General features: G+C 35.1%; 1 protein-coding gene and 1 long non-coding RNA gene across 5 annotated transcripts in view; one reads left to right on the top strand and one right to left on the bottom strand.

Annotated features, from left to right (window-relative positions):
- Window positions 1-18520, top strand: part of NECAB1 (N-terminal EF-hand calcium binding protein 1) — a 263262-nt gene that overhangs the window by 125656 nt on the left and 119086 nt on the right. For all 3 annotated transcript variants that reach the window (XM_074386885.1, XM_003940515.4, XM_074386886.1), the window contains one exon: window positions 9578-9686. In XM_074386885.1, coding sequence (XP_074242986.1) covers window positions 9578-9686 — 109 coding nt within the window. The remainder of the gene's footprint in view (window positions 1-9577; window positions 9687-18520) is intronic.
- LOC141581450 (uncharacterized) overlaps window positions 1-18520 on the bottom strand; it is a 110703-nt gene that overhangs the window by 69290 nt on the left and 22893 nt on the right. The gene's annotated exons all lie outside the window — the stretch shown is intronic.

The following is an 18520-nucleotide window of genomic DNA, read 5'->3' as shown; positions in this document are numbered from 1 at the left end:
ACCTCAACTACACATCTACCAGCTTGAAAGTGAAAGCAAAGTCTATTAGAAGTTATTCACTTAAAAAAAAATGCCCTAACAATGACCTTATTGAAATAATTGGCTCCTCCACCACTACAATATGTAGGAGAAACCCATGAGTGCAAGTTCTGACTGTAATGATTTTTTTTTAATAAAATAAAGGAAAACAAATGTTCTATTTTCATAGTATGACTTTTTTTTTTTTTTTTGTAAAATGCAAAGCACTTTCACACCCATAAATGTGTTACTTTTCTGCTAAAAGCAGAAATCGGAAAATTCTTATCTTTACATAGCTGGGTTTATCAGCTGCCACAGAAACAAACAGAAAATTTAGATTCACTTTCCTGAGCCCACAAAATGGCTGCCATGAGCTGTCAAAGGCTCAAAAATCAGGTCCTCCTCCAATACCAGATCCTGGAGGGTACAGAGCATAGACGTATCCTGTATCCTGAAACATGGCTTCTACATTAAGTGCTTTCTGTAATGGATATCTGTGGTTGACTTTCCTTTCCTTTCTGTTCCTGAAATTTAATCATTTCCTCTGCTCCATCTAGATCCCAGAGATATGTAGCATTATGGTTAAGCTTATGTACGATTCTGCAGTCAGATTACCTGCGCTTAAATCCCCATTCCACTTACTGTGCAATTTAGGTAAGTTAACTTCCCCATCTTTCAAATGGAAATAAAGGCAATGTCTCTCTCACAGAGTTGGAAAATTAAGGTCATACACAGAAATTTTTGGAAAGATGCCCAGCCATTAGGAAGTTCTTAATAAGTGTTATCTATTTCCATTTTTCATCCTAATTGTTATTCTTACTTGGTGGGACTGTCAATCACAATGTCCTGGTGCTGAATTTTTCACAGGGTAGTGCCCAGAGGTCTGTCCATGACCACCTTACTAAGTAAGAATCCAGAGCTGCACTAGTGTTTTTTCTACCTTTGCCCTGGTCATTCAGCTTTTCTTATTGTTTGCAAGCCAATAAACCTAATTTAATTTCTCCAGTGTCTTGGAGTTGGTGCTTCGTGCCCAGCCGCCTGACTTGTTCCTCTAGATGCATCCTCATCTCAGGACAGGAACCACCAAGCAACCCTTGTTCCAACCAAAAGTTTCAGAGGATTCCAGAACTCTTCTTTCTCTAATAATTCCACATCCAATCTATTAGCAGACCCTGTTGGCTCCACTGTCAAATCATCTTCAAAACCTGATCACTTCTTGCTATTTCCAAATCTTCCACCCTAGTTAAAGCCTCCTCAATCTTGCACTTAGCATATGGCAGAAATTTCCACATTAGAGCTATTGAAAACTTTAGAAAATCAGTGGCAAAGGTGATAGAGATAAGAAAATGAATTTGATACTTTTGGATGTATAATTAGCAGACTTGGTAATTAATTGAAAGTGTTAAGTAAGAGATGAAGGTATTTACTGATGTGTACAAATGCAAGGTTGTGTATGTTTCAGATTTCTAGTTTCTGACTTGAGTAACTAGATGGATAATGAGGCTATTAACTTCTTATGGTTATGAAATTGCCGTATGTCTAAAATCTTGATTTTGTTGTAATATTGGTCACTTTTCGTTATGAGAGTTCTGTTAATGTGTCTCTAGTAATAAGCAATGTTTCTGTTTTTCTTAATATTCAAAATCATACCTAAGTTGTTAAGAATACCTGAAAAATGTAATAGCCTGTACATTACCAAGTTATTTATGGCCATGAAAATATTAGTTTAGACTTTACAAGAAAATATTACAGTAATAACAGTAAATAATCTTATTAAAAGATTATGATGCTGTGCTAGGCATAATTTTATTTAATCAGTCTAACAATATTGCAAGGAAGATACTGTCATTATCCCTGTTTTATTCATGAGTAATCTGAGACATAGGTAACTCATGAATGAGTAAATAGGATTTGTATCTAGATTTTCTTCTCACCTCAAAGTTTTAGCACTTAACCAGGATGCTTCATTTGCCGTGGCTCATCTCTGTAGCAGAATTGTGCCATTAAAATCTAGAAATACCAATCTTTCCACATGAAGAATCCTTAATGATTCGGTTTAATTTTTAAAAAGACAAAAATATTTGAAACTCTTTTGACTGTGATCCTGTTTTAAGGTGGCATGGTATAATGGAAAGTTGGAACTTTAATCTGCTATTTGTTCATTCACTCATCCTTTTATTTGCCAAATATTTTGTGAGTCCCTTTTGAATGCCAGAGACTGTGCTAGATGGTGGGAATACAAAGACAAAAGTATACATATACTTTAGTATACATTTACCAGGATGTGATCTTAGACTAATTCATTAACCTCTTTGAGCTCATTTCCTCATTTTTGAAAAGAGGAATAATAAGAATTTGCAGGGATACTGGGAAGAAAAAGCAGGGTAAATATATGTAAAGTCCCAAGGTGTTTAGAATATTGTGAGTAGTCAAAACATGTCAGTTCCCCTTTGCCTTCACTAATTTCTTATAGGTCCTAAAGATATTATTTCTTCACTTGTGAACTAAGGAAGGCAGACTATAAAAACTGAGCCCTTAAAAAATTTCACGTTACTAGGACAACTTATATACTTGTGTAATAAAAGGAACTCATCCTTGATTTTTGCACATGGATTTGAGAAAACTTAGTCAATAAACTCTAAACTCTTAGGGACTTGAGGTGGGGGAAGGGGCATGTTGGCTGGGGACAACTTTGTCCTCAGGGAGCTTAGCATCTTCTTAATAAATGAGTCATGCATACAGAGGAAATTGAATAATTTTCAACATCAACAGCACAACTCTGCTACAAAGATGAGCCACAGCAAATGAAGCATCCATAATTTTCATTGCATCAACAATGCAAGAGGCATCACTAAGCCAAATGAGTGAGAAAACACCCTAATGCATTAGAGTTCTGAGGAGGAAGAGGTCTCTGGGATAGGATGGCCTAGAAAGGCTTATAGACTCATTATCCTCAAATAAATCCCCAAAGATGAGTAAAAATTCAGATAGCTAGCAAAAAAGAAAGATGATTATCTATTCGGACCAATTCAGTTTAAGTGACAAAAACCCAAATAAAATTAGTTAAAGTAAAATTGGGAAATTGTTGGCTCTTATAATTGGAACCCCTCCCCACCCGCAAATGGTAAAGCTTTGAGTACAGCTGTATCTAGGTATTCAGAAATTACTCTTTCTCTATCTCCTTTCTCATCTCTACCTCTCTCAGTTTTGGTTTGTGTTTGATTGGTTTTCCTTTCAGATAGGCTTTCTTACCAGGGGTGGCAAGATAGTACCTAGAACACAGCCCACCAGCTCAACAGGTCAGAATAAAGAGAGAGTTTCTCCTTTACATTAATTTTCGCAAAAATCTCAAGATTTTCTCTGATTGATCAACTAATCTCATGCCCATCCTTGAAACAATAACTGAGTGATTGAATGAAGTGATTTTCTAGGTTTAGATTATATACACACACCCAGAGAGGGTGGGTGCATAAAGCTGCACCTTAGCAAGAATGGAAGACAGAGCAGATGATTCTAAAGCAAAAACCAGTGTTTCTACCAAAAGAAGAGAGAATAGATGTTGACCAGGCACAGTTAACAGATGTTCCTCTTTTAGAGGGTAAACTAGCTGAAAAAAAAAAAAAGTGATTATCCAGTAAGAATACAGGTATAGAGGAGGGGAAATAAAAGCAAGTCCATTATGTACTTCTCTTTCTACCACTAATGCCTGTGTGAAAGTATTTAATTTTCATTTACCAGTGAAATTTGTCTACAAATGGAGTATTCTTTACATTGCTAATTTTGAATCTACATCCGCTACAAACTAAATATGCCTCTGACAAATGTTTCATCTGTCATTCTACGAAAGCCTGAGTAAATAGAAATGTTTTTTGTTGCTTTTCTCCTAGGCTCACATAAAATGTTATTGTTAATTCTCCATAGAAATGACATTTAAATGGATTTTTTTTTCACCGAATTAGAAGCACATTTTTTCTAGCCATGAAAGCTAATATACATTTCTTTCCCTCAGAATTAAGGCAGTTTTTTTTTTCATTTTCCTAGCACAATTCCAATTGATAAAAATATTTCGATGTAATAAATGAGCTTTCCCCAAAAAGTATCTACATATTTGATGTCAGTTCAGTAAAGGGCCAAGCATTTGACTGAATTATTCATTTTTTACCTGATATCTGAGCATTTGGTTGATTTTAAACTGAAGGCAGCTTTAATGACCTGCTTCTAGGAATGTGTCTTGGGAGATGTGCTTTCAGGGACCTCATCTGAATCATTTAACCTTGTCATATTTCAGTTTTCTTTCCCTCCTGAAAAGACAAATAAGAAGATGAAACTACCTCAATAAATTATTGTGATCACTATAGTCAATAAAATTTAAACTAAAAGTGCCTCACAAGATAACAGGTCAAAATATACTAACTTTTATAAGCAGTGACACACGAAATGAATTTCATTTCTCCAGATAATCTGTAAAATACATGGAGCCAGGGTAGAATGTCTAGAGTTAAGAATCTCAGTCTGTTGAGCTGATTACTGAGTCAAATATATATTATACTTCACTAATATGAATAAGTAAAACTAATTTTGCCATATTGATAATATAGTCAGCTTTTAATGTATTTTGATATCTTAAAATATTTTAATGCTACATAATCTTCATATTATTATTATTTTAGAGATAAGGTCTCACTCTGACACCTAGGCTGGAGTGCAGTGGTGTAATCATAGCTCACTGTAACCTTGAATTCCTAGGTTCAAACAATCCTCCCTGTCAGCCTACTGAGTAGCTGGCAGTATAGGTGCAGACCACCACACCCGGCTAATTTTTCAAATATTTTTGTAGAGACAGTGTCTCACTAAGTTTCCTAGGCTAGCCTTAAACTCCTGACATCAAGTGATCTTTCTGCCTTGGCCTCCCAAATTAATTTTTCAAAAAAGTTTTATTTTAAAAGTTTTAGACTGACAGGAAAATTGTGAAGCTAGTGTACAGAGTTCCCATATAACCTGAAACCAAGTTTCCCTTGTTATTAACCACACTATAATTAATTAGTGTGGCACATTTGTCATAATTGATAAGTCAATGTTCATAAATTATTTATCAACTGAAGGCCATACTTTATTCAGATTTTCTTATTTTTTGCCTAATATTCTTTTTCTGTTCCAGGATCACATCAAAGAGATGGAAGCTGCATTTAGTCATTATGTCTCCTTAAGCTCCTCTTGGTTGAATCACTTTCTCAGACTTTCTTTGTTTTGATAATCTTGACAAGTGTCAAGGAGTAGTAGGTCTGCTATTTTGTAGCATGTCCTTCATTTGGGATTTGTTTTATGTTTTTCTCTTAATGAGACTGGAATTATGTGTTTGGGAGAGAAAAACCACAAAGGTAAAATTCCATTATATCATATGAAGAAAACATATGATCAATACGATTTAGGATGCTGATGTTGACATTAATCACCTGGCTGAGGTAGCGTTTGTCAGCTTTCTCCACTGGAAAGTTTGCTCTTTCACCTCTTTTCATACTTGACTCTGTAAGAGAGTCACTATGCGCACCCCACACCTAAGGAGCAGGGAGTTAGGCTCTACCTCTTTGATGGCTGAGAATCTGCATGAATTATTTAGAATCCTGCATGGGAGAATTGTCTGTTCTCTTACTTATTTATTTAACATTTATTCAGAACATTATGGAGACATGGATATGTATTTTATGCTTTAGATTATAATCCAATATTACTCAATTTGTTTTGTTGTTCAAATTCTCCCACTTTGGCCATTGCAAGCTCCTTTAGTTGACGTCTGTGTTCCTTTGACATACTCTCATAATTATGGTTGGGGGAGATTTTACATTCTGGTATTAACAGATGCTTCTGGCTCATCTTTTATAATCTCTACTCCAGTCATAGAAAAAGTCATTTCTCTGAGAAACCCAGGTATTTTTTTTATCAGAGAATGTTACTAGAAACCAAGATCTGGATGATAAGTGTGCTCATTGTTACTGATGTATCATCATCATCCTTGCTTCTAAGCCCTCTCAGCTGAGAAGCAAGGAAATACATATGTGTATCCTAATGCATGTATATGTACATATCTATAAACATATCTATATGTACACATAGGTATCTATGCTGAGCTAAACATGAGTTTGTATTAATGTCTCAGATGCTAATCCATTACCACATGGATTATCCTAGACTAAAGCTGCAGTATACATTCACAGGCAGGTATTTAAGTGGAAAAAGTTTTCAAATGTTAGATAAACACCAACGAATGTGATTGCTAGATAAGAAAGTGCCAAAATATCTTCCAAAGTGACTATATTGTTTTGCTTTCCCTCCAGTAATGAATGTTTCCATTGCTCCACTTTCTAGCCAAAAATTGTCTAGGCCATTATTACTTGAAATATTTCTTTTGCCTTGTACTTTATTTCTCTTCTGGTATTCCAATTCTATGTAACACTTTTTAAAATTTCCCAGAGTTCTTAGAAGTTCAGGGTTTTTTAAATTCTCTTTTTGCTATGCATTGCTATTTCAGAAAGTCAGTGTTCTAAAAGGATAATCATTTTAAATGCTCACAAAAACTAGATTAAAATTGCCCCAGAGGAGGAAAAATACTGACATTTCTGTTGACATATCCTCAAGTTCTTTGATTCTTTCTTCCTGTGTCAAGTCCACTGATAAGCCCAACAAAGGCATTCTTTATTTCTGTAACAGTTTTTATTCATTTTTAATATTTCTTTTCATTCTTTGTTAGTTTTTTTCTGTCTGTTTACATTACCCATCTCTCCTTGCATATTGTGTAGTTTTTCCAGTAGAGCCATATTAAATCATAGTTATTTTAAATTTCTTGTTTCATAATTCGTGATTTGTTTTATATCTGAATCTGGTTCTAATGCTTGTTTTGTCTCTTCAGACTGTGCTTTTCTTTGCTTTAGTCCTTTCTTGCCTCCTAGCTTTGTCATTTGCATTCCCCTTGCCTGGAATACTCCTTCTCTTTAAAGATATTCCTTCACTAACTCCTGTTTTTCATTTATGTCTCATCACAAGTCCTATTTCTTCTGGGAAACTTTCCCTATCCCTTTATAACTATGCATTGCTGACCAATTTTTCTTTTTTCAAAATGCTCTCACATTTCCCTGTGTCTTGTAGAGTTATCCATATTATATCATACCATTTATTATGTCACAATTATATGATCCATAAAAGTTTGTCTACCTATGTTCTTAATACAAAACACAGTTTTTGGCACATACTAGGATCTTGATAAACATTTAATCAAAGAGTGGATAAAGTGCCCTACTAGCAAATGGCAAATCGTGTTTAAAACTTAAGATTTTTTTTGTCCCAAGACTATGGTCTAAGCAACTGCACTCTGTTGCCTCCATCTCAAAAGTTATTGGAATTTGGAATATAAGGCCAGGACAATTTTTAAATAAAGCAGACAGGGGCCAACTAGTTTCAGGACAAACTTGGACAAAGCATCTAATTCCAATAGAAAAAGCTAAAAATCTGTGTCCTTTGGTGGTAAAAGTTCAAATTTATTAACATAGAAAATCAGACCTCACAAGATTTGGTTATTATGTGAGCCAAATCAGTATAAATCAAAGGTTAACTCTGTTCTATTTCAAAAGAAAATATCAGTGGGAGAGTTGAAGTTTGAATAAAATGTTTCTAATAAAAATTTATAATTGCTTTATCAATACAGAATCACACTACAAGGGAATATGTTTTCTCTTTCCTTTAAAAAGTGTAATACTTTTGTTTAATATTAAGTTATTCATCTATAACTATTCAAAAGTAACTCTTTGCAATTGCTTGTTTAAAAGTGTGGCCCCCTAAATACTGCATGTCATCACAACAGGTTTTCTAAAGCATAATTTCTACCCTTCAAGTCAAGATTGTAAGCTAATGCTTCCTTTTTCTTTTTATATATTATTTCTAATGAGTTTTTTTCTAAATAAAAGGATTTTAGCCCCAGAGAATCATCAGAGCACTTACTAATCAATGCTTGTTTTGGTAGAATGCACATTCTTATTTGAAATCTCTTACTTATCATAATTATAAAGCATTATTACAGGGGTCCACCCTATCCACAGGGTGCACAGGCAACCTGAATGCAGTAATAGCCTGTTTCCAACCACCTGAGAAATATTAAGTCTTCACCAAGAAAAACATATTCCATCATCAATATAAATGTATCACATTCATTACATGTCATAGTGTTGGAGATGGAAATAGTGGATCAATTTTTGGTTTTATTTCTTTTATTTTTTTTTAAATAGTAGATGAAAGGGTCTTTCTTTTTCTCTCTTTAACTATTCAAAAATAAGTCTTTGCAATCCCTCAGTCTGATTTGTATTGTTTTCCAACCTGGCAATATATTTTTCATCAAAGCAAGAAGATACATAGTAGAATTACCACACTGTGTCTTATCTAGCATATCAATCAGGTTACATGGGGCTAAGTTTTAAGTTGTCATATGAGGCATAATACTAACTCATTCAGAAACAGAAACACAAAATTGGGCAATTGATGACCCTGGTTATTAAACTTCATTTTGCAATGGGTTTTTACATCACCTGCATGGCTAACCTGGGCTGGTCCAGGAGGTCCCCAAAGATCAAGTCCATGGATCAGTGCTTGAACTAAATCTGGATTTATTCTACCTCTAAGGCTGTATCTTCCCAGTTAACTGTTGGCAAGAATTACTGGAAAATTAGATTATTATGCTTTTGTGTTAAAAAGCAAAATAAAATACAATTTAAAACCTTCAGGAGTATTTGTACAAAACTTTTGCCTGCTATTAATGTGTTTCTTCCATTTTTGCTGATCTAGATTTTACCTGTTGTGCAAAGGCACACTCGAATGCTACTAAAACCCCTCAGGCCCTCAAATGAAAAGAATCTTTTATTACCCAAACTCTCATACCGTTAAAATACCTCTATCTCTTATTGCATTCACTGTGTTCTATTATATAAAATACTTATAATGTCTGTATATGTTATCTCTTTTATCATATATTTATTATATATTTTACTTACTGTCCCTGACAGTAAGTAAACTGTATTTGGCTTTAAAGGTACTTACTGATTTAAAGGGGATAGGAATAGACATAGATTGTTAGACTATAATAACAACTCTGATATAATTTATTAAACACATAATATTTATCCTGGAATCTACTAGGTCCTATATGTGCCTGGTACCATGAAGGTAAAACATCTAAATAATTGATTCTGTGTTGAGCTCTTTCTTTGGTTATATGGATATCTTTCTTGTATGGCGAGTTAAATGGTTCATTAAATGTTAAATGTTTATAATATGAATAAATGAGCCAAAAAAATAACCAAAATGTGTAGAATTATATTTTGTCAGGGTGTACATGTCTGCATTCTATGTCATACAAAGATATATTAAATTATTTTTCTTTTCAACACCTTGAGCTGTTCTTTCTCTTTGAATACATGTGTGTACATGCACAAGAATTTGGACAAAGTTTTATAAAGCAAAAGATAGAACAATGTATAAAATTAAAATAATTTATGTCTCTTTGTTCTTGACATTTCAGATGATGGAAAATTATCATTTGAAGAATTCAAAGCATATTTTGCAGATGGTGTTCTCAGTGGAGAAGAATTACATGAGCTCTTCCATACAATTGATACACATAATACCAAGTAAGGAAATTTTTATCCCTGGATTCCATAAATGTGGCAGAGAGAATGTGAATGCATTCATACCGAGAAAGGAGAAAGAGAGGAACGATGTAGAGGGTATATTTTGCAATGTTTGCCTGTGTTTAATTCTGAGATATCTCGTTAGCAATTAAAATGCTCTGAAAAATAGGAAAATAATGATCATTGGTAGTAAGCTCCCCTGAAGTGTTTTTAGATTGTTCTCACTTTGCAGAATGTAAAACAAAAGTATAAATTATAAATAACTCTAGTTCTACCATTAATTTAAAAAGTAGAATTTTGCCTTGTTATTTAGGCTTCATCCCAATTTGCTTTGTTTAAAAATGGTTCTTAGGCCATTCTTAGTTTAACACAGTGAAATGGAAGAACTGTAGCAGTTATCTGGACAGTTCAGGTGTGCTGAATTGCAAATCACTGTTATCTGAGAGATGCAAGTAATGCAGAACAGGATTCTCTCTGAAGAACCAGTGTATACAGTGATCCATTCATTTTACTTACTTTGCCTATACAGATCTCTCTTTTGCATTAGCATAACATTTATGAAGTTGCTATGTATATTTTCACTATGCTAAAAATATAAAATAATGAGGACTTTAGGGTATAGAGCAGTGGAAATATGCTGCTTGTTTTGGGCACTTGAACCAAATCACATCATTTGTGACAGTCACAATTACAAAACCCTTATATGAAAAACCACCATTTCAGCCATGACTCTGAGACCCATCAGTGTGTCCACTGCTTGAAAAATTACTATCTCATCTTAGGCAAAGTGTTTAGATGGCTCCAGGCAGTGAACCAGCATGCCAAGAAAATGCTCTTAGGCTACATCTACAAACAGCCATTTTTTTGAGGCTACTAAGAAAAACTAAAAGATTAAATTCACTTTACTCAAGCAGTTGAATATTTTTTAAATAACTAATTTATAAACTTCTTGACCTCATTGGGGTTTCAAATTCTTCATCGAATGACTTAAGTATTTTGTTGACAGAAACAGTATTCTTGGGTAACTATACTCAACAATAACTCTAGTATATTGAATCCCTAGTAGGTATTGGCAGTACAACATGAACCACCTTATGGTTTTATGGAGAAATAGACCAATTAGTTGATCTCATCAATATAATTCATCAATGCTGTAATCGAGGAATGCACAGGACATTTTGGGACCATAAGTCCCAAAAGGGAGGAAATTTTAGCCCAATTTGGTAGGCTCAGGGAAGATTTACAGGAGCTGAGTCATTATGGGAGATTAGAGATTCCTCAGGTAAAGAAAGGGGTGGGGAGAAGCATGAGAAAAGGCCTAGAAGAAGAAGGTAAAGAGCAGCAACAAGTAGTTTCTTACTACTAAACTATCAGCTGTAAGGCAGAGAGTGAAAGATGACTCTGGAGAGGAAAGAAAGGACCAGACAAGTTTGCATTCTGTGAAGTGCTTCAACTTTATCCTGAAGGTCAGGGAGAACTATTAAAGAACTTGAGCCAGGCTGCAACATCTTTATGGGTCACTGTGGATCTACTAAAGGACAGGCTTAAAGGAGTAATAGTTGACTCCTCAAATTGCTACTGGGGAAGAATATTTATTTGTGAAAGAAAGGAAGACCTGTTGTACTTTACTGAGATATGAGACTTGAAAGAAAGAGCAGAGGCTCCCTTTGTGGCTTAGGTTTTCGAAGTTGAGATGCTAATGCTTTGTTATATATGCTGATTATTTCTTCCTCGTTACAATTAGTATTGAAGTTTAAACAACATCTGAGTTTGGAACATTTATTGAGAGCCCTAATAGTTCCAAAATTGGGTGTTATGAAGACTTTTTACTCTGTTAAATTTAATTAATATTAATATTTATTCATATTAATGAAAAATTTTTCAATAGATCTTGTCAGCCTGTTTGCTATTTGATTTATATAGTTATTTAAATTACTTGGCATAGCTTTAAGACTACTAAATGTTAAAGAAGTATATGTAATGATTGATAGACCAAATCTAAAGGAATAATTATTATTACCAGTTTCTGCCATATGCATTAGTAGCAAGAAATGTTTTCTGATCATAATGATGTTCAACTTTAATTTGTAGCTAAAGTATAATTTAGGTAGAGACTTCTGAATTATATTCATGAAATTTCTTTTTTTAAGAAAGGGATGTCAGTGTCAGTCTTTTACTGAGATTAATTCAAACATTGGCTCAGAAATTTTGGACCTATATTTGAAGAAACTGATAACTTTTATCTTTGCATGATCCAAGTTTTAATTATTTTAACCAATGCATTATGTATGTCAATTATTTTCTCCTTCCACTCACCTTCTATGAAGATAAACTTTCCTCCAAATCCTGCCTATGTTCAATATCCCTGACCACTCTGATTTAATCAAGAGTACAACCTGGCCTGAAGGAGCCAGTCATGGCTAACTTGGACCAAAATAATCCAACTCATGGTCTCACACTGTTTAAGGTGGGCTGTGAGAGTCAGAGTCTGTGAACATCAGCTGCCGAGGCCCTTCTGGCTACCTGGTTCCTGCCTTTCCTAATGTCAGGACTTTTGACTTCACTTTGGAGTCCATTTAATTGATGTCTCTCAAACACTCCATTTTCTTGAACTTGTTTGAGTAAGATTCTGTTCCTTGTGAAAGAATGTTCTAAGACATTTTTTTGCTGTTCTATTAGAATCCTTACATAGTGAGTCTTTGCTAGAAATTACTTTCCTAATCTATACATCCTGATCATTTCATTCAGAGCAGTGACTTTAGAAGCGAAAAGAACCTTGAGTAAAAGTAAGAGAAATTTGGAGGCATGGGAAACCCAGCTTTCCATCACACCTTTTTAATTATTATTTTAAATTGATAGACATTTTTCATTATGTTCAGACATTTGGAAAGTTTTCCTGAGTTTTTCTTGCATATAGTAATTGGTTGAGTGTGAAACAAAAGACCAGCTTATTTCTGTGGATGGTACTTGGGATATTTTGCATGGCAAAGGAGAATAAGGTCAAATATGTTTTTGTCAACAGGGAAAAATAGTGCTGAAAACTTCGATTTTTCTCAAGCTTTAAGAAAAGTGCATACAATTTAATGTTCTGAAATAATCCTGAAGGATATCATGGCCACCTTACAAAACTTTCATAATTTCCCAGATTTTTGTCAAGCCTCATTTTAACTGTATTGTTTCTGGGTCAAATATGCTTAATTTTTCATTTTCTTTTTTTTTAAAAATTAATCCCTCAGTCATTTTATTGAGTTTATTGCATCCTTTCCAGACTTATTAAAGATTTTTTAAACTCACGTTTTTCTCAACTTTCATAAAGTTGCTCTTCATAAAAGATACTTAGAGCCCTTAAAATGTGTTTGTAAAGGAAACTATCCTAGCAGAAACTAAATCTACAGCTCGGTAGCTTGCAAATTGGAACCATCACACCAGTTAGAGAGCAAGAATAAATACAGGAAAGATCATTAAGTGGCAACTTCCATGGTTCATCAAAAGTGTTCTCATTCATCAGAAAGCCAGTCTGTCTACATTTTACAGTTAGTTATAGGAAAATATGAAGAATTTAGCATAAATCCTTGTGATGTTAATTATAGCAGACAAAGAGGAGAGATCCCCTGGAGCCCAAAACCAATTTTCCCAGCACACTGCACTTTAGAGTTCCAGATTGTCAGGATAGACCAAATGGTAGACCAGATGGAAGTTTCACTCCTATGTCAGAGAGTGAATGTCCCAGAGCCCTCAGATGGGAGTCTGTGAGTAGAGATAGATGATTGATGTCTTCTGATCAAGTGTTCTTTATTTATTCCAAGCTAAAATGATTTTTTGGGTGCTGAGCATTGGGATTTCAACCTAGTACTTGTTAAATCACTGCACACCAAAAATATCACCGCCTACTAAAAGAGCATAGTCCATCTTGAGCTAGCTCTGAAAGTTTAAAAAGCTCTTTCTTAAACCATACTGAAATCTGTCTCTCTCAACTTCTGCTTGCTTCGGCTCTGTAGGGCAGAATATGCATATTTTATGTCAAGTCTTTCTAATATTTGAAGACAGTTTTCATGCACCAATGAGATAAAGTCCCATAATAATTGGAAAGTAATGGTGTCAAAGGATTTGTTTCAGGTGGCAGAATTTTGCTCCTTTGGAAATAGAAAAAGTGCTTCATATTGTATTTGTGCATGACAGATACCTTCCAAATCTTGATAAGTTAGGTGATGAAGCTACTTTCCTCCTTGAATAATCCATTATGCTTAAGCGGTCGTATGCTGTGTGTAGCAGGAAAAGAAGGAAGCATCAGTACTCATGGAATAGGCAATAAGTTGATCCAAAAAGCACAGAGCACAATCTGTATGACATTGCAACTACAAAGCTTATTGCAATTCCAGTAGTGCACAAGAGAGATCTCCTGCTTAATATAGCTTATACTATCTTCAACTAAGCTGAAGTCTTGGAAAGCAGTACCAAGACTTAAGTTCCTGGAGAATAGAGAAGGCCACAGTCCCAGGTACTCAGCTAAGCAAGTATGGTATGACTGAGAGATACACAGGAAGAAACAAGAAAAGAGAGAGAGATGGTCTGGCTGTATGTCAAGAGAACAAAGTGAAGATCAAAGTCCAGAGTACATCAGACTAACATACAGTGGACACACTGGGCTTGCCAGGCTTGGGCTTCAGCAATACCAGTTTGGGTAAGAAGCCCTGGCAGAACTGTGCTTCAGGTTTTCAGACAAGGCCTGAACTGGCCATCAGGAAACTAGCGGAGGACACAGAGTCCACTTAGAACTTTTTTCTATCCATGAACCCAGGCTTAGCTGTGGAAACTAGGAAGTGGGCTGATCTCTGTCCAGGCTTTAAGTAGTTTTTTTGGGGCATAAACAGATACAAGCCAGCAGATGTATGCTGTTTTTGAGAGAGAGGCATGATTTTCAGAATGCTTTGCCTGCCAGATGAGGGATGGAGTCAGAGGAACCACAAAGCTATAGAGAGAATAACATTCTTTTGACAGATTTTTCTCAACTTGTCTGTAGGCCCTACTTGGCAGAAGTCACAGCCGGGCAAATGATTCTGTAGTAGGTAAGAATTATTGGTTGTGAGTGACAGAGATATAAATTAAGCTGACTTAAGGAAATAATTGTATGGCTCATGTGTCTTATAGGTCCAGTGATAGATTTCACATGTGCTGAAGGTAGCTATTCAAATGGTGTTGCTGAAAATCTGTCTTCCATCTTCTCTCACCTCTTCTTGTCCCTGCGTTAAGTGTTCTCTTGGGAGGGCCCTCTCACTGAGAGGCCAAGATGGTTACTAGAAGCTCAAGGGTCATATTGCCACTGACTTAGCAAATGTTAGAGAAACTGCTTTTATTTGCCAATAGTCTTGGCAAATCCTGGTCTTGAATTATGTTAGCCTGGCTTAGATCTCATGCATATTCCTGGACAAATCACCATTTTCAAGAAAACATAATGGAAATGGAAAAACAAAATGGAACCAGGATGGTGTTTCACAATAAAGGTGAATAGATGTCAGGTGGGCAAAACTTGAGTCTCTCACAGATCAAATACTGCTTATTCAACCTCAAAGACTTCTCTTTATCCTCTCATATTTTATTGGAAGATAATCTCCTTCCCCAAGAGGACAAGGGGTATGGAGTTTAAACTCCAGAGAGTTCTTACTACTTGTGGGATCAATCAGGAAAATCTGTAGTTATTTATAATGGGAAACATTGAAGTCAGGGAGAATTCTGTTGTCACAGGCTTCCTGGTCCTACTGAGCTGCCCAGGGTTCTAGCCCCTGACACCCTCACCCTTCCTGACCATCTGATTGCTTCTGTTCCCAGGAGTCCTGCTTTCCCAATCTCTTACCTACTAGAGCAATGCCTCTGATGCCCTTCTGGTCTTGACAGCTCTTTGTATCTTCAGCAACTACCAAAACTTAGACTTTGTAACACCTGATCTTGTTCCCCTTAGTCTTTCTCTGTAATCACTCACCTAGTTTAGATGTTCTGGGAAGTTTTCACATATTGTGCTATCCTTATTTCTTGAGAATTTAAAAATTGTGAAGAATTACATACGAAACTAAGCAACACTATTTGATTGTATCCTATGCAGTTGTACTTTTTACCACATTTTTAGAGGCTGAAAACTGAAGTCTTACAGTCTTACCAGGACTCACTCTAAACTATTACTGGGCCTACGATTATTGATTCCATTTGGACATTAGAACTAACCTGTGGCCATCAGATTTCCTCATCATGCACTGATTTTTAGGTCTACTTTTCATGTCAGCAATTACTGAAACCCATTTACTTGATTCAACTGAAACCCGTTTACTTGCTTTGAGAATCTTTGATGAGCTCACAAAGATATGGAGAGAAAAAAACCCTAATTTTTAAAAAAAACTCTTCTTTCCTTGGAAGGCATTTAATGGGCATCACTACCATCTCCTCCTAAATCAGGCCATTCCACAACCTGCAGTGTGGATTGGGGCACTGCATTCTTCCCTGGAGGAAGCATGCAGAATCAACAAGCCAAATTCTGCTTCATAATTAAAAGATTAGCAAAGTTTGGAGAATTTATAAAGGAGAGAATTTTAAAGGGATTTTTTCAAATGACATGGAAATAGTTTATTCATAGTTATAATTTTTTTTAAAAAAACTGGTTCTAATTTTCTCTGACAAAAATGGTACTCAGGTCAAATTTTGTGTTCAAGGCGGTTACTATATAATTTCTAAAGATATTTAATTTCTAAAGAAAATGCTTAATTTCTAACTAAATAGGAAAATACATTTATGAAGTGATTATGTACCAGGCAATTCACTTGCATCATTATTTAATCTTTAACAACCAAAATAAGAACTATTGTTATTTATAGCCTACAGTTAAGCAATCTGACACAAAAAGTTAAATAACTTGTCCACAGTTACACAGATATTATGAGAAAGAGCCTGGGATTTCCCCAGGTCTTCCTGAAAACCAAACCCAAGCTCTTTCCATTGCCATATAATCTTAGTAAAATTTCATGGGTTTTGCTGTATATTTCATGTATCAGAAATCAAAATATTCCAAGGCAATTTTTAAAAATCACTTTCAGGTAAGTTACCCTTGATGAAAAGATGGTTAATTATCTCTAGCAGTAGAATATATTTGGATGTACACTATAGAGGTAATTGCTTTAATTGCTGCCTTTATCTCTTCTCTTTTTATATCTATTATGTAGGATTTTTACAGTGTGGGAGTTGCTACAATGTAGAAATGTTATTCTTTTCTGTGGACATTGTTTCCATTCTTTGCACATTTTCTCTCACTCTATCCTACCTTTATACTTAGAATTACCTTCTACTTATAGACTTAGTTCCTGCCCTTCTCCAACCCATCACTTTGCATTTGCCATATTTTCTCTATTGTTCTTCAGAACACTCAAGAGTTTTACTTTTTTCTTTAATTGTTTGTATTAAGGGCCCTTGCTTTCAAACTTTTTCATATCTTTTTATATTTTCAGTCTTATCTAGAGAATTATTTTTCTGGTTTTCATCTATTCCTCCCCAAAAAAGCATAAATTCTTTTTTAAAAAATTTTAAGTTCTGGGATGCATGTGCAGAATGTACAGTTTTGTTACATAGGTACACATGTGCTACTGTGGTTTGCTGCACCTATCACAGACATTTAAATTATTTTTTAATCTTAATTGAATTCTTTCTTTCCATCAGCCATGAAAGAGTTGCCATTAGTGAAGAAAAATCAATTTCTGCTCAAAATATAAATTGTCTACTGAGGATGCTAGGTGAATGATTTATTCACATAAATGCACGTAAATGCAGTTTTTTTCCTTATCTCATCAATATCCACCGAATGAATGAAATCAATACAGCAAAATTGTAACCCCAATCCCTCTAGAATTCATGATACTCACTTTGTGGATAGTTTTTTTCCTCCATATTCAATGCCCCAACCCAGTCTGTCTTTTTTGTTTTTAATCTTCAGTGCCATTACCTAAGTATAAGCTTTTTGCCTGTGCAACTACAGTTTTCTCAAGAATTGTCAGTTTAATCAAACAGTTGCAGTTGTTCTCTATGAATCCTTAAGATTTCAGAATTCTCAGCCAAAATTCTGGTGGTGGCTCATGCCTGTAATCCCAGCACTTTGGGAGGCTGAGGCAGGCAGATCACTTGAGGTCAGGAGTTTAAGACCAGCCTGGCCAACATGGCGAAACCTCATCTCTACTAAAAGTACAAAAATAAACTGGGCATGGTGGCACATGCCTGTAACCCCAACTACTTGGGAGGCTGAAGCACTAGAATTGCTTGAACCTAGGAAGCGGAGGTTGCAGTGAGCTGAGATAATGCGCCGTACACTCTAGCCTAAGAGACAGAGTGAAACTGTCTCAAAAAAAAAAAAAAAAAAAAAGATTTCAGAATTTTAGAAATAAATGTATATTACAAGTAACCAAAAAGCCATTGCTTACTTTTGATGTGAAGGTTTTTTCAAGAGCAATTTTCTTAGGAAAATATTTCCCCCACTGCTATAGTCTGAACGTATAGGTTTCCTGAAAATTTATATGTTGAAACCTAACATCCACAGTGATAGAATTAAGAGGTAAAGCCTTTGGCAAATGATGAGATTATAAGAATTCCACCCTCATTAATGGGATGAGTGCCCTTTTATAAAAGAGACCTGAAGGAGCTTGTGTGTCCCTTCTAGTCTAAAGTATGTTGTTAGAGAAGCCCAAAAGGACTAAGACACCCACAAACCAGATAATATAAACAGCACATAATTATTGTAAAAAGAATTGAATATATAGAAAATAATAAGAGCATAAAATATCTGAAACCTCACAACCTTAAGATAA

Source organism: Saimiri boliviensis, chromosome 15, assembly GCF_048565385.1.
Source record: "Saimiri boliviensis isolate mSaiBol1 chromosome 15, mSaiBol1.pri, whole genome shotgun sequence".
NCBI classification, from domain to species: Eukaryota; Metazoa; Chordata; class Mammalia; order Primates; family Cebidae; genus Saimiri; species Saimiri boliviensis.
This window is presented reverse-complemented; position numbering and strand designations above follow the sequence as displayed.